The sequence below is a fragment of the Rosa chinensis genome, chromosome 2 (genome assembly GCF_002994745.2).
Source record: "Rosa chinensis cultivar Old Blush chromosome 2, RchiOBHm-V2, whole genome shotgun sequence".
Taxonomy (NCBI): Eukaryota; Viridiplantae; Streptophyta; class Magnoliopsida; order Rosales; family Rosaceae; genus Rosa; species Rosa chinensis.
Genome location: NC_037089.1, coordinates 4777437 through 4794477, shown reverse-complemented (window position 1 = coordinate 4794477; position 17041 = coordinate 4777437). Strand labels below are relative to the sequence as shown.

At 37.0% G+C, this 17041-nt stretch overlaps 2 protein-coding genes across 3 annotated transcripts; both read right to left on the bottom strand.

Moving 5' to 3' along the window:
- Positions 1-6526: 6526 nt before the first annotated feature.
- Positions 6527-8909, bottom strand: LOC112191018 (glucan endo-1,3-beta-glucosidase 8). Its single transcript, XM_024330544.2, has 2 exons — positions 8426-8909; positions 6527-7869 (listed from the first exon to the last, which is right to left on the bottom strand). The coding sequence occupies exons 1-2, from the start codon at positions 8782-8784 to the stop codon at positions 6753-6755; spliced, it is 1476 nt and encodes a 491-aa protein (XP_024186312.1). The 5' UTR covers positions 8785-8909; the 3' UTR covers positions 6527-6752.
- A 1190-nt stretch (positions 8910-10099) lies between these two features.
- LOC112191019 (tRNA (guanine(37)-N1)-methyltransferase 2) lies at positions 10100-13706 on the bottom strand. 2 transcript variants are annotated; one of them, XM_024330545.2, is made up of 12 exons: positions 13541-13706; positions 13259-13362; positions 13053-13150; positions 12824-12928; positions 12659-12721; positions 12484-12557; positions 11854-12379; positions 11649-11768; positions 11384-11542; positions 11078-11184; positions 10763-10837; positions 10100-10651 (listed from the first exon to the last, which is right to left on the bottom strand). In XM_024330545.2, the coding sequence occupies exons 2-12, from the start codon at positions 13351-13353 to the stop codon at positions 10604-10606; spliced, it is 1470 nt and encodes a 489-aa protein (XP_024186313.1). In that variant the 5' UTR covers positions 13354-13362; positions 13541-13706; the 3' UTR covers positions 10100-10603. The 2 variants fall into 2 exon arrangements, with proteins under 2 accessions (XP_024186313.1, XP_024186315.1); XM_024330547.2 differs by having other exon boundaries at positions 11384-11506.
- Positions 13707-17041: the final 3335 nt, after the last annotated feature.

Here is a 17041-nt window from a genome sequence, read left to right as displayed (position 1 = left end):
CTTAAAGCATCTTTAGCAGACTCTCTATTGTGGCTCCTTAGTTATTTTGGAGAGCATGTTTAACTTTTTATATATTTTAGCAGCTGCACCAGACTTCTAAGTGGCTCTCTATTATAATTTTTAGCTATCTTCCTCCTAAATATAGAGAGTGGGATGAGGCTCTCTATATTTTAAAACATTCATTTTAAGTTATTTTATGTAATTTATAAATACATTTAAACTATTTAATATTTATTTAAAAAATAATATAAATTCAAAACTAGCTAAAATATAGAGCATTGATGCAGACGTAATTCTAAAGTGGCTAGCTAAAATGACTTTTTAACTATTTTAGCTAACATTTGACTGAAAAATAGCTAGCATTGCTAAAGACGCTCTTAAATAGACATAATGACACATTCAAGACCCTTGAGTACTCACTCTAAGATTTAAATATATTCTTAAAGCTAGACTCATAAATGTTCTTCACAAAATTAAAAAATGACTATTGCATGACCCTTAAACTACCACAGAGACTTTCCTTTGTACCAAAAAAGGTTGGGCTTAACCGTAGGCTTCCAAAAATGATATTTCTTTTCCAACCAACTTATGGCTGCTACATTACCTTGTGTTCAACATTAACTGGACTCTGTCAGAGTACTACGTACAAACACATATGAGTCATATGTGTTCCAAGAACACAAACAATGATCAAATAAGAGATCACTAACTTCATGATGTTGACACCATTGTAATGTCGAAAGCACAAGTCTTCTTTTTCTCTCCAATATTTTAGTTGTCTATGGTGGACATATTGCTTGATGATTGTGAGAAACAGGGACCTAGCCTTATACAAGAGTTGATGATCCCTGAACATAAAACCTTCCCATAAACATTTCCGAGCTCATAGTGTCAACTCCTCTGCAAAACATACTTTACTTCATGTCAAAGTAGACTAATCATAGTCCACACAGGATTAACTCTTCATAAACTGCAAAAAGTATAACCTGAAGCTCATTATTCGATGTCCTTTCGTTGAAATTCAATCTTATTCAAACCATAGATAGAGGTCCATTGATCAGATTCAACTTCAATTTTTTTTTAAGGTAGATTCAACTTCTCATCTATGTTGCTAGTCAATTAGGTAGATTGAGAGTTTAAACATTATGCTTGGGAGGGATTGTGACATTAATGGCTGCCTGGATAAGTCAAGGCCCAATACTACAAGGCTGCTCAATAGATACTGTGTTGATGAGATTGAATCGGACATGTCTAGACCACTTCTTTTCTTATCATCAAGAGCTGATGAATTGTCTAATTGTCTTCGACGTCTTTGAAGTACTGGACTGCTGGGGACCCAGATTTGATTCGTGCCACTCACCAAGAGCAAATAAAATCCACCATGATGCTTTTATAGCTACTGCATGTTTTCGTGGAAGATTTACAAGGGCTCAAAGTGCTGGAAAGTGAAATGGAGAAGTGCTGGATGATGGAAGCAATCGAAACCATTGAGGAAGGAAAGGTTCTCACTGAAACATATCAGAGAAGGTGACTTTCTGTATTCACTAATTGGATGGGCAGGTGGAAGCTTGAGGACGACATAAAACACTTTGGCACTGGCATCTCTCACCTCCAGGACACAAAGGAAAGATTTAATATCAAATTCCTGAGGCGAGACTCATCAAAATATGCCCAACAGCTTGCGTTTCTGTATGATACTTTGCATGATACTGATCTGTCATCTTTCATCAACAAGATTCATTTGAATTTGAATTTGAATTTGCGTCTCTGAGATATGAACAGAGTAGATTAGTTTTTACGTTTCGTATTTGAATTCATTATTCAAAATTCGGGGTGTGACAAAAATGTTTCCTCTTTCCTTTTCCACTGTTGTCGTGTTCACATCAATTTCATGGTTCAGGTCTTTTATTTGTTTAAATAGGAGAGTCTATTTGTTTCCTGAACACTCTTGCTGGCTTTTGGGTGGTTTTATTTTTGAAAGTTATGTCCATAATAAAAATCACCAAGGAAAACCATACCTTTTGTTGGATTTCATAAAGTCTAATATTATATATAAATAAGAAAAAATGTAATTAATAAATTTTGGATGTAAAGTTTTACAGACACGATCTTTTTCTATGTGATTATTATTATTAGACCTTATTTAATTTTTATAAGAATTTCATCTTTATTTTACCCTTAAATGTGAGGAAAAAAAAAAGAAAGATCAAAGAACTAGAACTGGAGGATTAGGTCTCCCAACAGACGACACCATGTTCAACGATCTTCTCTGATCTTCCCTCCCGTCTAGAAAACCTAGAAATTTTTGTGTTATAATGCAACTTCATATCTTCGTCAAAGGGGTAAACTTAGTTTTAGATTTTTTTTTTCATCATACCAATTTATACGAGACTATAAATTTTGTGTAATTATGTATATATCAAGAAGAATGTCTCTGGCTTATAATGCTTTAGAGCTCCCAAATCATACTTTTTAATATATTCCCTAAATATCCAAATTAGACTAATGCACACTGTAAAAATTACTTTTGTCGCTACTGTGACGGTCATTTTTGTCACTGCAACTATTTTAGCTACATCTCAGTATGTGGTGAAAGTTTTATACTTCTTAACAAATGTCATTGTGAGTCAAGAGAAGTAAACCTATTTTGCTATTTTTGGGTAAGGTTGGCCATTGGTGGTTGGTTTTTAATTACCTCCAACATCTCATACACAAAATCATCATACAAATCAGTTTTTTTTACTAAATTATCAAGTGGCATGGTGCAGTAGTGTTTGAAAATATGTATGTGAAAGCCATGCAAGAAGGAAGCACAAGGAGAATGCAATTAAGGTGAGAATGTGAGATACAGAGAGCTGTATGTACATCAGTACATGAGCAACAAAAGGCGATTAGATGAACAGAGTATTTGTTAGAGTTTTATGAAAAATAGAGAAAAGCAGGAAAAGTAGAAAGAAAGCTGAAGAACAAGATAGAATCCAAGGTTTCAATTGTATTGATAGAGTATCAAGTACATGTATTTATACTATAGCACATATATCTAACTTGAGTTGGAAAATCACACTTTTACCCTTAACACCCTCCCTCAAACTGATGGGAGAAAAGATACCATCAGATTGCATTAGAAAATACCTACAGACTTTAGCAACACAGTAACCCACAATATTGGTTTCAAACTTTCAATCAGGATCAATGAGTGGCAGTGATTGCCATAGCTTCAGAGGATAAGAGGCCTGCTTACAGTTCAACATAGTAGTAGTTGGAAGAGTTGTCATAAATGTGGTCACTGGAGCAAAATTTAAAAGGCCATCAACTTCAGATGTGGTAGTAGTAGATGTACTTGGCACAATAGCCAATAACAGGGAACCAAGTAAGTCCATCTCAGCATTGTTTGAAGTAGTTGGAGCAGCTGAAACAGAGCCAAATGGACCACCCGAACCAGTACCACATGGAACAAATTCATCAAAAGGCTCTAATACCGGTTTTGCAGACGATACAAAAATAACTGGAGCACTGGTTGCTTGGCTTGGATTATTGCTTACAGGTGGAGAAGAAGCTTTGGGAGCCGAAACTCTAACATCAACAACAGGGACACAAGCTTGTGCCTTTTGGTCATCCCTTATCTTGTGATCTCCCTTGACTTGATCAAATTTATTGATTGCTGCGACATATGGTTTTTCCGATGCACTATAACAAGAAACAACATCAGAAAATGGAGAGAGCTCATTATTGCCTGCATTTGAGTTGAAGTTGCCACTGAAAGTTCTTATATTCTGAGACTGCACCACATTGTGTTGTGACATAGGTCTATGAGAAAAGCTTCCAACATTATTTGCCTGTGTCATTCCATTGTCTGAAGTTGTACCAAATTGCTGTGTAAATGAAACATTAGAGCCATTAGTGTATTGAGCATTGGGGTACTGTAAGTATGCACCATTTTCATTATTATATTGAGCCATAAACCCACATGCAGAAGAAACGCTATTGACAACTTGCTGCTGAGGTATAGTAGGCTGAGGCATGGGAAATGAAGGATTCACATAACCAACAGTAGGTGAAGTACAATGCATGACATAAGGTGCCTGATTCATAGCAACACAACCATTTATGATTGGAGTACTATGAAACATATGTTGCAATTCAAAAGGTCCATTATTGTTTATCATTGTAGCACCTTGAAAACTATGTTGAAAGTTGGTACTACCTAGTGTAGATGAGACAGGAGAACCTAAGAAACCCATTGATATATTCTGAGAGGAAGGAATTATGAATCCAGTAGATGCAGGTGGCTGAACATAACCCATATGACTCATAGGAACAACATTACGACCATTATAAGCATTTATATGGGTAGTTCCAGTGGATAGACCATAAGTTGCAGGATTGATAAATTCATTCCCATTAACAATTCCATTATGTGTAATCATGGCTGTAAGAAAGGGCAATGGTAGTGCTTTGTGCTTAAGCACAGGAGCAGAAGCAAATTATCTTGATTCTTGAACAATATTAGACTCAGCATCCAATAATATTGTGCGAAGCTCGCTTAGAGATATTGGCACCTGTTGAGCTCTGATGACAGTCTTTATGGTCGCATATTCAACAGGCAATCCATTTAGGATCAGAAACACTATATCTTCATCAGGAATGAAAACTCCAGCAATAGAGAGTTGGTCCCAGACAGTTTTAAAACGTTCCATATACTTGTCTATACTATCTTTACCTTTATGAATTTTCTGCATTGAAGTCTGGAGCTCGAAAATTTTGAACTTTGAAAGTTTAGCATACCTCTCATAAAGCGAAAACCAAACTTCTTCTGAGGTTTTGCTCTCAACAATAAAAGAAAGAGCATTAAGGGACAAAGTACCAACTAGTAACGTCATTATAGCAGAGTCATTCTTCCTCCAAGCCTTATACTCTTGTGTAAGCTCTGAGGTAATACTACCCTCTTTTGTTATTTTGTATTGTGGAGGACACGGAATAGACCCATCAATGTATCCCATTAGATCACACCCTACCAACATTGACTCGAGCATAAATCTCCAAATTACATAATTAATGTCATCCAAGCGAACTGTGATTGCATTGCTGAAATTTGAGAGTAGAGAAAGTTGTAGCTCATTGTTCTGATACATGATTCAAGGTGGCAAAGGCTGAAACTATGATTCCTTTAATGTAGAAAAGCAGAAAAAATAGGAATTCCTATCTTGAATAAGCAGGAGGCAACCAACTCCAAAACCTGGGTAACTATAATATGGAAGTTACTGAAATATTCATCACAAAACTCAACAACCTTCAATAATTGGCAGCAAACGTTGTAATATCTGATGAGAGTTCTTCAATAGGAGTCCGAAATCAACATATACTCCTCTCACACAAAAATACCCAAATGCATAATCAAAGAGAATTATCCCAGAATTTCAAGACAGTTCTAGTCTTCTTCAATCAAATTTCTACCATTATTCACTTAATATTTGCAAGAATCATCAAATTTCACTAATCTTGATTGGTGTCCTTGATGATAGTCTGAACATCTAGAATTCTAGGTTTTTCACTTTTCTTCAACCTTTAACAAATCTCCATGAATAACTTGTTTCAATCAGTAATAGAGTGCTCAAAACACAAATCCAAAGCTTCGATGTAGAAATTATCAACAAATCTCAACAATCTTAACAAAATCCCAAACCAGATCCACGAAGATGAACTTATCTGAAAAAACTTGAATCACACTTCTGACATGCTTGAATCATAAGCAGAATAGAGACTGAAAATATGAATTTCTTGAACAACTAGGTCGTTGGCGCGGATTTCCCATCCCAATCGAACCTGGCTCTGATACCATTTTAGAGTTTTATGAAAAATAGAGAAAAGCAGGAAAAGTAGAAAGAAAGCTGAAAAACAAGATAGAATCCAAGGCTTCAATTGTATTGATAGAGTATCAAGTACATGTATTTATACTATAGCACATATATCTAACTTGAGTTGGAAAATCACACTTTTAGCCTTAACAGTATTTGCTTATTCTACTTGAGATTTCCTTCTCCTTTTGCCTATTGCGCGTCCTGAGGTCAAAATGAATTGCTAAAAGTTCATATACAAGTACAGCAACTTTACCATAGATCTTGTCTTCGTCGTCTTCTTCTTTTTCTTCTCTCTCTCTCCTTTTTTTTTCCCTTCAATTTAGCATAGATCTTGTTGATGCCGAAGTTTTCACTATATAGGTTGGTTTGTTAATCTATTTGAAAACTTCTTGGGGCTAATGGAGGCAATCTTCTACGTTAATTAAGGTAGAGGTGTAAACATAATCTATTGAAATTCCATACTGTCCTTTGTGATTTGAAAGCTGAACAATCAAAGTTTAAAATAAAATAAATTGTTCAAAATAAAATAATAAAACAAGAAAAATGTTCTTTAACGAAAGTTTTCATTTTTGACAAGTATCGATATTACATGCGAGGATATATCACCATACTCGTTATATATATTATGATTCAAAGAGCAAGTGAAATCAGAACCATATTATAGGAGATGAATGAATCATAGAGTACAACTCCAAGCTATCATGAAAATTTCTTCAAATTTATACATGTGTGGTATATATGCACTAAATAAGCTACAATCCACATTAGAGAACAAAGACAATTTACTTGAAAACCATAACTTCTGCCAGAACAATCTACTTTACAAGCTTTAAACTAAACCAATCTGTGGTAGCTAAGCTAGATTCCATATATGGTTTGCCTACAAGCTTTATGCTATAGCAGAATCCAATACAGCATACACCCTCCAATAATTTTCATCACCATGTGTAAAATCCCCCTATTCTGCAACAGTGAAGGAGCATAAGCTATCATCACTGGGAATTGGCAACCCCCTACTGATGGATCTTTATCGGTCACCATCGCCAAACCAGAGAAGTCACAGGTCCATATTTTCTGGTCATTCACTTGGTAATACATGTTAAAAGCATAAGAAGCATTCCCTTCCAGGCTAAGGTTATTGCAAGAAGAACCATAAGCCAAGGCAGTACAATCTGAGAGGCTACAAGCATAGTCAATGCTACTTGGCAAACCATACAAATCTTTAGCCTCTGGATTCAGCACACACCACCTTTTGGACAGATAATCCACACCTTCCACAGCTACAAGTCCCTTATTCTGCACTGAACCCGACAAATCCAATTCGTACTTCGGCTTCCCATCAAACTCGAACAGCCCCCAATGCCTCTCAAAGCAGCCGGGAGCAATGCTTTTGGCATTTTCATCGATGAGGCTAAAAAGATAGACATCAATCATGCCTTTCCTAGCTGGAGTTCCATTTCCACTTAAGGCATGTTTAAGCATTCCCTGATTAAATCTTTTGGCATTTGGGATATTGGCATTTACAACTCCATCAGTTGGCCAACCCACCTCTCCGACTATGATCTTCATTTCAGGGAACCCAGCTTTGGTTAGAGACCAAACAAGGGTGTCAAAGTTTGCATCAAAGACATTGGTGTAGAGCAGGTCACCATCTCTAATGGGCTTGCTTGTTCCATCAAAGAAAGCAAATTCGAAAGGGAAATAGGCATTTCCATAGAGGCTCAGAAAAGGGTAGATGTTGACTGTGAATGGGGCCTCATTGGTATATAGGTATTGGACTATCTCAATCACGTTGTCTTTAAGTTCAGGCCGAAAGTCGCCTGTGGATGGAACTGGGTTTGAGTCAGGGGAGAAGTAGATGTCAGCATTGAAGGGCACTGTGGCTTTGACCTGTGAGCCAAGCCCGGCGCGGTTGAGAGCTTCCTGGATGTTCTTCAGGGCTGGTAATGTAGTCTTTAAATAGGTGCCATTGTATGCTTTGAGAAAGGGTTCATTGCCTACTGCGACATACCTGCCAAACCCCATTGCACAATATTAACCAAGCGTACACACAAACAAAGCTAGCTAGTCCAAAAAAAATCAATGCAAAAACTTGCTTGTATATATGGAGTGTATCCAGTACTAGTAAAAGTTGCTTGTATGCCACTCTATGCTCAACTATTGATTATCCAGAACTAAAAGACAAGGACCACTAATTTCTTTAGGTTAATCTATGCACTATAGTCCCAATAATCCTTCATAGGGTCCTAGAATCAACTCAACCCGAAGTCTCACAAAGAAGAAAAAGGTGCTAGAAAAGGCTATTTCAATAGTAGAATTGACTCATTTGCACATATTGGAAAGACTAACAGTCACAGTCACAGATGAAACAACACAGATATATCAAGAAAAACAAGGACCATCAAGATCACAGGGCAAAAGCAATAAAACTGACCCATGATTTCACACAAAATGAACATAATGCCAAGATGTCCAAATAGTACTCAAACATTGCAAAATTGGGTTTTCCTTATCAGTGTCATAGTGACCAAAAATGGGTTAAAAATCAAGAAAATGTGTGACTCAACTTGATATTGACTCCACCATCATAGCAATAAGAGGTGACATTGGCATCGACCCAAGAAAATGCAGCAACAGGGTCTATACTCATCTCCTGCAACATGAAATTGGGTATGGCCAACATGACCTCAATTTTAGTCCCAGTAAGAGCCTCTAAAATTTTCTGATCAGCTTCAAACAGCTTGAGCTTAGTAAACCCATTATCTTCAAGCATTTGAACCACTTTCTCAGGTGGGAGCTGGTGCGTTGCCATAGTCCCCCAGTTGACTCCAAAGCTCCAACCTTTATGGGCCATGAAAACAAGAACCAGCAGCATTGTGACCAAGAAAGACTTGGCCTTTGGGACTTTTTCATGCACCATTCTCATTTTGGTTGATGAATCTTCAAAAGGGTCTCTGGGAATCTGAGTCTTTTGTTGAATGAAGCAGAATCAAGAAAGATTTTGAGGGCTCCAATGGTTCAGGGGAAGCAAAGAGAGAGAGAAAGAGAGAGAGGGAAAGGGAATTCTTTTGGGTCTTGGTTTAGTATTTATAAGGCTAAAAAAGAATGAGAAGTTGAGAGAAAAGTAGAAAAGGATTGTAAGATTCGTTGCTTAATTCGGTTAATCAGTTATGGCAGCCAGCCCATGTTAATTGTTTCCCAACTGATTAGTAGTACTATCATCTTATAACTAGAGTAATTAAGACTTAAAGAGTGTTGATTTGCCAAAAATGAATGTCCATTAAGCTAACCTTGCCAAAATAGATGAGGAAGGGAGTGGTAAGGTTCCTTTGCTCACGTTGGCTCGACTTTATGAAGGTTGATGTTGGTCGGTTACTTCACTCTATCTCTCGAGTCTTTTTTTTTTAATCATATTTATCGAGAGGCTAATCAACTTGTCATCGTCACGTGTGATGAGCCCTTTCAGGGCTCGCATCCTTCTATTTATTTTGACGAACCACCGACTTTTCTAATTGATAACACAGTCGTTGCATTTGAAAAGAATAGGTTTGTGAGGATTTCTCTTGTTGCACAAGAAAGTGAATGAAAACATACTTATCCAAGACCAAAGAGCAAAGACTCAAGAAGAAAAACTATTGACTCCTTTTTGTTAGATTACTTAATGAGAATCCTTCAAAATGCAAACTTTCCAGCCAAAATCTACGTGTTAATTTTTTAAGCAATTGCAGGTTCTTCTTTTATGTATAGCTTTCTAAAAGATTGCACTTTCCCGTCAGAAAAGGCTAGCAACTAGAACTTATAGTGCATTTCCAAAGAAAAAGGATACATCTTTATCCTATGCTTCTCTTTAGTCCTTAGGTCTTTCATTTTGAGGGTCGTACATACTAGTATACTACATAGGTTTCTAGGGCCTGTGGGCACCTCAATGGAGAATGACAGGCACACATTGCGGGAGAAGATCGATTAAAGTCGGTCAGGGTAGTTCGTTTGGCAGTGGGAAGCATAAACAAATGCAGATTTGCAGTGGTAGGTACTCTTTGTGGCAATAATTACACAAAAGGGGAAAGATTTGCCTCTGAATTATTCAGATTTTGTTGCCTGCCTACAGCTTGAGAGCAATGTAAGTTGTTGAAACACAAGGAAAATGCTTGTTTTTACTACAGTCGCGAGCCGCTTCATAATGCTCAAATCATTTTTGCTTCATTTCTTTGGGTTCTTGTGGGTACTTAGAGCAGTGAAAATGGTAATAAATCATTACTATCAGAGTCAAAAGATAAGTGAAACTGTCATAGTCATAGTCAAAACATAACTCAAACTGTGATACTGCGTTTTCACAGACACTTGTACTAAGTTGCAGGAATGGCATCAGATCTTTGCTGGTATGCCTTGACCAAACAGACCAGAGTACAGGTGTAAGCACAGAAAACACTGAATGATGATAAATTGAAATATAATCACTAGTCACATTTTGTACAAGGTTGGTCCATAACGCCATACCACTTGTCTGTGATTGTCACCTTGATCTTGAATTCTTCAAGGTTAAATATTTGAAGTAACTTGTTTGGTCACTTGGTGCAGGGATGTGGCTTTCTTTTAGTTGGCCAGATTTCTGTATTAGCGGTGAACATGCAAAACCAGCTTCAGTTGGGGTATTTTCTCCATTAGCGAAATCCAAAATGAAGGCGATACAAGCCACCAGAAACAATGAGGCCCATCGGTGCTTATCTGTGGTCTTCCGTGACATCTTAATTAAGGCACGCTTCTGGCAGCCTAAAGCTTAAGCAAAACATTGCCTGAAGACAAGGAAAAGATTAGAAAGTAGTACAGCTATGAAGCAGTTTCTTATACATGCATGCATTTTTGGAGATTTGGAGCTATAAAAGAAGTTCAAATAGTAATAATACCTTGTTTGGAGCAACATCCCTAACCCTATGAAATATTGGGTCTTTTATATGGGCCTTCAAAGCAGCCTCTGCCTCCTGCATATAATTGGAAAAGCAGTTTATGTTAGTCCGCAACAGACCTAACTGAGCATAGGGAAAATAAGAATGAAATCAACTCGACACACCTCCACCAAATACACAAGAAGCATAAGTGTGCATGCTACCAGTAGAGGTCAAAGACCTTAGACTTCATCAAATTAAAGGACTTGCTGTAGTTACCAGCAGATTAATTTAACAAAAGAAAGAAACAGAGTAAAATATGTTGACAGAACTTACGGAAATAATATATTCTTGCGTTTCACTTGCTCGGATGAAGCAATAGCAGTGAATCAAAGGAAGAGTTTCCCTCCAATATTTTCTCTGGATCACCCCTCTAAATGCATCTGAATGCAAAGTGTATACAATAACAGCAATTAGAATTTAAAAATTTGTTCTATGAAGTAAAAGATCATTGAAATAAAATCCTTTACAGCTTTCTAAGTAATTCTTGCAAATTGTCTATAATCAGACAAACAAGAACGTTTACTAAAAGGAAATCAAATGATTTTTAAAGAAAAGCAATTGTGCATAAGGCATCTGTACCTAGAAATTCAAGAGCAGAAGCCGGAAGGTTCATTATCACATGATCAACATGCTCCCAAGTCTTGACATTGATCATCTCAGAGCCTCTTAATCTCTTATTCTTGTTTCCTTTGCTCCTACCAGCTACAAGAACGTTTGTGCCATTAACAATTCCATTCTCTGCAAAGGGAAATGAAAAGATGCTAAATCTTAAAATACAACACAGAAAGCAGTAACCCAGGATCTTAAACATTGTTCAAGCACCTGTTTGTGGTGCCCTTGATACCTGATTGACAAATATCTGCAGGTCTTTTAACTGGAGGTACTGAAGCATCTGTATTCCTACTAGAACTTTGTAGACCGTCCACATTAGAAGTAACACTATCTAGTACCTCTTTTGCCTCAACTGCGAGAAATACAAAATAGAGATGAAGTTTCATACTAACAAGCACCTGAACTGAATGGATACAAAAAGTTCACACATATTTTACCGTTTAGCATTCCATTGCCTGATTCTGATTCCTGACTACCCTGATTGGTACATGTCTCGCAAGATTTGAGCATGGACGCATCTGAATTCAATTCTTTCCCACAGTCAGGCACTGCCATCAATTGAGAAACAAATTCTCTCGCATCAAGATTGTATGTGCGAACATGGTCACCAACCTTGTTAATCTCTGCATTGATCTTCAGATAATGAATGCTATCCGGATTTAAGTCATTTGCATACACGATGCATCCTTTCTGTGCGGCAGGAATAGCAAAAGGGCCAATACCAGCAAACATATCACATATGACTTCCCCAGCTCGAAACTGAGAAACCAACCTTATATGTTCATGTTCCAATCTTGAATTCCAATAGACCAAGCTGTAGTCAAGCTTGAAAGTCGCTCCATATTGTTTCACTTCTGTAACCATATCTTTTTCTCCTGCTAAAACTTCAAACTTTGGCACGCGAAACTCATTTGAAATAGATCCAACTTTATTGACAATTGTCTTGATTCTTGGATAATTCTTCTGCTTTTACAAAAAAAATTCAAACAACACATAAGTATATATATGATACAGAAATAAAAATCAAATCTAGGTCTACATTGCCACCAGAAGTAAATGAAACATACATCATAAATAACTTTGGCAATCACATCCTTGTAGGGAATTAACTCATCATGTATATTCAGATGGGCAACGTGACCTGCATAAGAATGAAGCAGTGTCAGTTCAACATCAGATCATCAATTCAGCACGGTTATTGCTTGATCATACTCCAAGTAGAATCATGAGCTGAGTACTTAACTATTGTTTCAAAAGATGAAGGAACCTCCACTCCGGGGGGCAGAATCTGCTTCAAAATATGGTCTGAAATCATAACAATCGATCACACAGTTTAAAAAATTTCAAATAAAACAGAGTTAAATTTCACAGGCAATTTAGGTATCATCAATAAGAAACTTCCATTACCTGCACCCCAATATGAGTACCCGAGAGTCAACGAATATGGAACTACTTCAATCTTGCATAAATCCTTCAGTTCATTGAGAATTGTATCCGGAATAATAGATAGGTCTACCACACACCCAAGATTATAAAATCCCAATTAGTGATAACTAACAAACACACATGCTCTGGAAAAATGGTTCCACATTCCACATTAACCAAATAGCCAACACAAAGTTCCGGAATTTCTCACCGGAATCTTGCACCCTCTCCGATAATATCATGTAACGGTTTCTTTCACATGTTGGGTCCTCCGTAATCGGCTTAATGCGTGGTTTATCAAGCAAATATCTGCAAATCAAATGCCACCCAAATAATGTTTAACACTGTAGTACGCAAAATCACTGCATTGCAGCTGTACACAGAGAGAGTTAAGACTTAAGAGTGTTTGAGAAGTACCCATTTAGTATTCGAGTGGCGACCTTGCAAAGCTCACGAGGAATCCGAAGCGCCCACAATTTTAAATGCACATCAAATTTACTCTCATCCAACATTTTCAAAGTCTGAAGAGTAATCAGAAGCGGAAAGTTAGAAGCTTTGGACCAAAATCAAAAGAGAAACGGCTCTAATTTTCAGTTGGGCATTTCGTCGAACACCATAAGGGCACACATAAACCCTAATTTTACAAAAAAAATTAGTTAGAAAAGAGATAAAGTTTCGAACTTGAGGTGAAGTGCTCACTGATCAATTTGACAAGAGTTGGAGTCGCTCTGTGTTTGGGGGAATGAAGAGATGGAGTCGTCTTTCCGATGGGTACTAGATTTTGCTTCGTGAAGATACAAGAGGGATTTAGGGTTTAAGCAGTTGACCGGGACAAGTAGAACGGCGTCGTTTGCAGGACATCATACTTTTTCTTTTTCTTTTTTTGGCCAAAGCTGGACATCATACTTATTTGGCCCAAATCAATAGTACGTGAAGATTTGTTAACAAGTGCAAAAGGGTGATCGGACATTAATCTCTTTATTCGACTTATTTTTTACAGCAAATATACATGGATGAGTGATTGTCTGTTATAGTTTATCGTATCATCAGTAATTTTTAAATAAATTGGTTTACAGGGGGTGCTTCATTGAATGAGTTATTTGCATCCATTTGTTCTAGTCGAGTCAATTTTCTAATGGCTTGTGCCATTTTGAATGGTTTTCGTTAATTTTTGTTTTGATGTAGCTTCATTTTTGTAATTATTCATAATTTATCAGTGGACTGAGATATTTTTCTTTTAAAAAAAAATAGAAAAAGTGATAAAAGGTCAACAAAAATAGAAACATTTTAGCCCTAAAGGGATCATTGGAAATCCCATGAGGTTGCATTCACGCATTTCACTTCGATTGTTATCACCATGGCCACGCCGTTAATCAACTCAACCTGCTTGGCATTCTCTGTCTTCCGTGTCGTAGTGTGAGACCTAACAGTGACATCAACACATTTATCATGTTGGAAACCGGCCTCACTGGCCACGTTTTCACAATGCTTATGTAGTCAGCTGCACCAATCTAGTATACAGTTTATTATAACAATTAGTTTCCTCAAATATCTTAAGCACCTTACTAACACACCCATTTGAGGTGTAAGTCTAAAAGAGCAAATCAAATTCAGAATCATATTACACAAACATGTAGAAAGAACAAGTTAGTGATCACAATATACATAGACTATTCTTCCATGTAGTATAATATGTTGCGATTCCAGGCATCGACTCAAGGTGAATATTCATGCACACAAAATCATCCAATATCAACTCTTTCATTGTTGTAAACTTGTAATGATAATTTACGATTTTCAATGTCTACATAATTTTCAATACACTTAAAACTTTCATACTCTTTACTGAAAGTTTAAAACATTTTGTAAAAAATAAAAAAAAATAAACTTCCATGCTCAAATTACCCAAATGTGATGAAAAAAGTTGTCGATCGATAATTTTGAATATCATATGTCTAAGCGTGACCTAAACTTTCCCGGTCAAATTAAAAAGTAGATCTCATGTGCAATCTCTTCAAATATGCTAAAAAGATGGATGACTTAGTATGTTTCCTATCTGTAAATACATTTAACCAATGACCACAAAATAAAAAAGATAACAAACTCTAGAAAAAAGTAGCAACTTCTATTCCAAGACTTCTTTAACAATTTACAAACTTAACCAATGAAAATCGATCAATAAGCAAACCTAAACTTATACAAGAGCCTCACCTAATAAAGCGAGGCCATCCTTTTGGTGTCAAAGTTTCACCAAAATATGGTTTGACTAATATGCCCTTACCTGAATGAAATAAAACACAAGGAATTATTACAATTTAAGGGAAAATGTTCATTTATCCAAATTTGAGCTACACTAACCCTATTTACCCAAATATTTTATAAGATTCCCTACCTTCCCAACAAATTACATATTTTTTGCCCTAATACCCAATTAAGTTATTTTTTTTTTTTTTTTTTTTTTTGGGACAATTTTGCCATCTCTCCCTTTGTCACTTAGAGAGAGAGACTTCACAAGACTCCAGTCACCGGTCGCCTGAATCAGGTCATTGGTCGCCAGAATCCAGTCACAAGCAGTTGGAATCCAGCGACAAGTGTCCGGTTTCATTGCCCCCCAATAAACTTTTTATTACCCCCCAATAATACCCAATAAACTTTGTATTGCCTCCCAATAAACTTTATTGCCCCCTAATAAACTTTTTATTTCCCCCTAATAAACTTTTTATTGCCCCCCAATAAAAATTTATAAGGGGTAATAAAAGTCTCCGACGACCACTTTGTGAACTTCCGGCAATCTCCGGACCGGTGACAGGAGTCTGGTGTCCTATTTTATTGCCCACCAATAAACTTTTTATTGCCCCCAGTAAACTTCATATAAATTTATTGGGGGATAATAAAAATCTCCGGCAAACTCTTTGGAAACTTCCGGCGACTGGTAACCGAAGTCTGGCGGCCGTGATCGAATTCCAGCAGCCGATGACTGGAATTCCGTGACACCTTACCGGATTCCTGTGAGGTCTCCAATGACTTTTTAATTATTTAAAGGGCAAACTTGTCTGTATGGGTCATCATGGGCCGGGCTAGGGCCGGCCCTACCCTAAATTTTAGGGCTTAGGGTCGGGCTGGGCCAGGCCTAGTCAAAGTCAACAAAATTTAGGGTTGGCCGGGGCTTAAATATGCTAACCCTTACCCGGCCGAAAAGCCAGATTCGTTAGGGCCGAAAGGGCTGGCCTTCCGAATAGGGCCGAAATGGGCCTTATTTTGTATAACCAAAAAAAAAAAAATTGTATTTTTTCCTCAAAATGTGGCTAAATGATTATATAGGTAATACAAGACTCATTGTGTTAAAGGAAAAACATATTGTGTGCCTTCATCAAAGCAACTGACGGAGAGGGAATCAAGGAATCAGTGATTACCATTAATCAGCGCAATTACGGATCAATTAGCATTTAGTATCATTAATGTAATCGATATTTCCGTTGTAATTCTATCCCTATATAAAGGGACTATGAAATGAAATCAGTAGACCAATTCCAATTACATTTTACTTTTACACATTGTTTTTTGTTGATCATATTTAATACATACACACACACACACACACACACACACACACATATATAGAAATTAACTTATAACATTTATTAATTTAGTTAAGGTGGTTATCTTCAATTAACTATCTCTCTAAATCTATCAATATTAATTGTTGTGTAACAAGAAAAATAATAGTTAAAGAAAACAAAGCCTATGTAATAGAAAATAATAAAAATAATATATAAATTTTAGGGTAGGGCCGGGTAGGGCTTTTAGGGCCTGGCCGGGCTTGGCCCTTACGGGCTCAATTGGGTAGGGCTGAGCTTCACTTGCATGACCCTTACCCTACCCTATTTGAGAAAGGGTAGGGCCGGCCCTACGGGCCGAGCGGGTTTAGGGCGGGCTTAGAGTTGAAGGGCTAAATGATGAAGCCTACTTGTCTGTTTACATTTAAAGTAAGTGGACATTTATTGGGCCCAAATTGGGTAAACGGTCAAGGGCCCTAAATTTAAATGGTCTCATTGGAAGTAGATAAAGTACACAATTATCTATGATCATTCAAAAATTGAACAATTATCCCATGAGAGACTTAACCACGTTCGAATCAGTTTCTATCAGTTATACCATAAGTGATTTAATCACGTTAAAATTAGTTTCCACGCTTTAGAA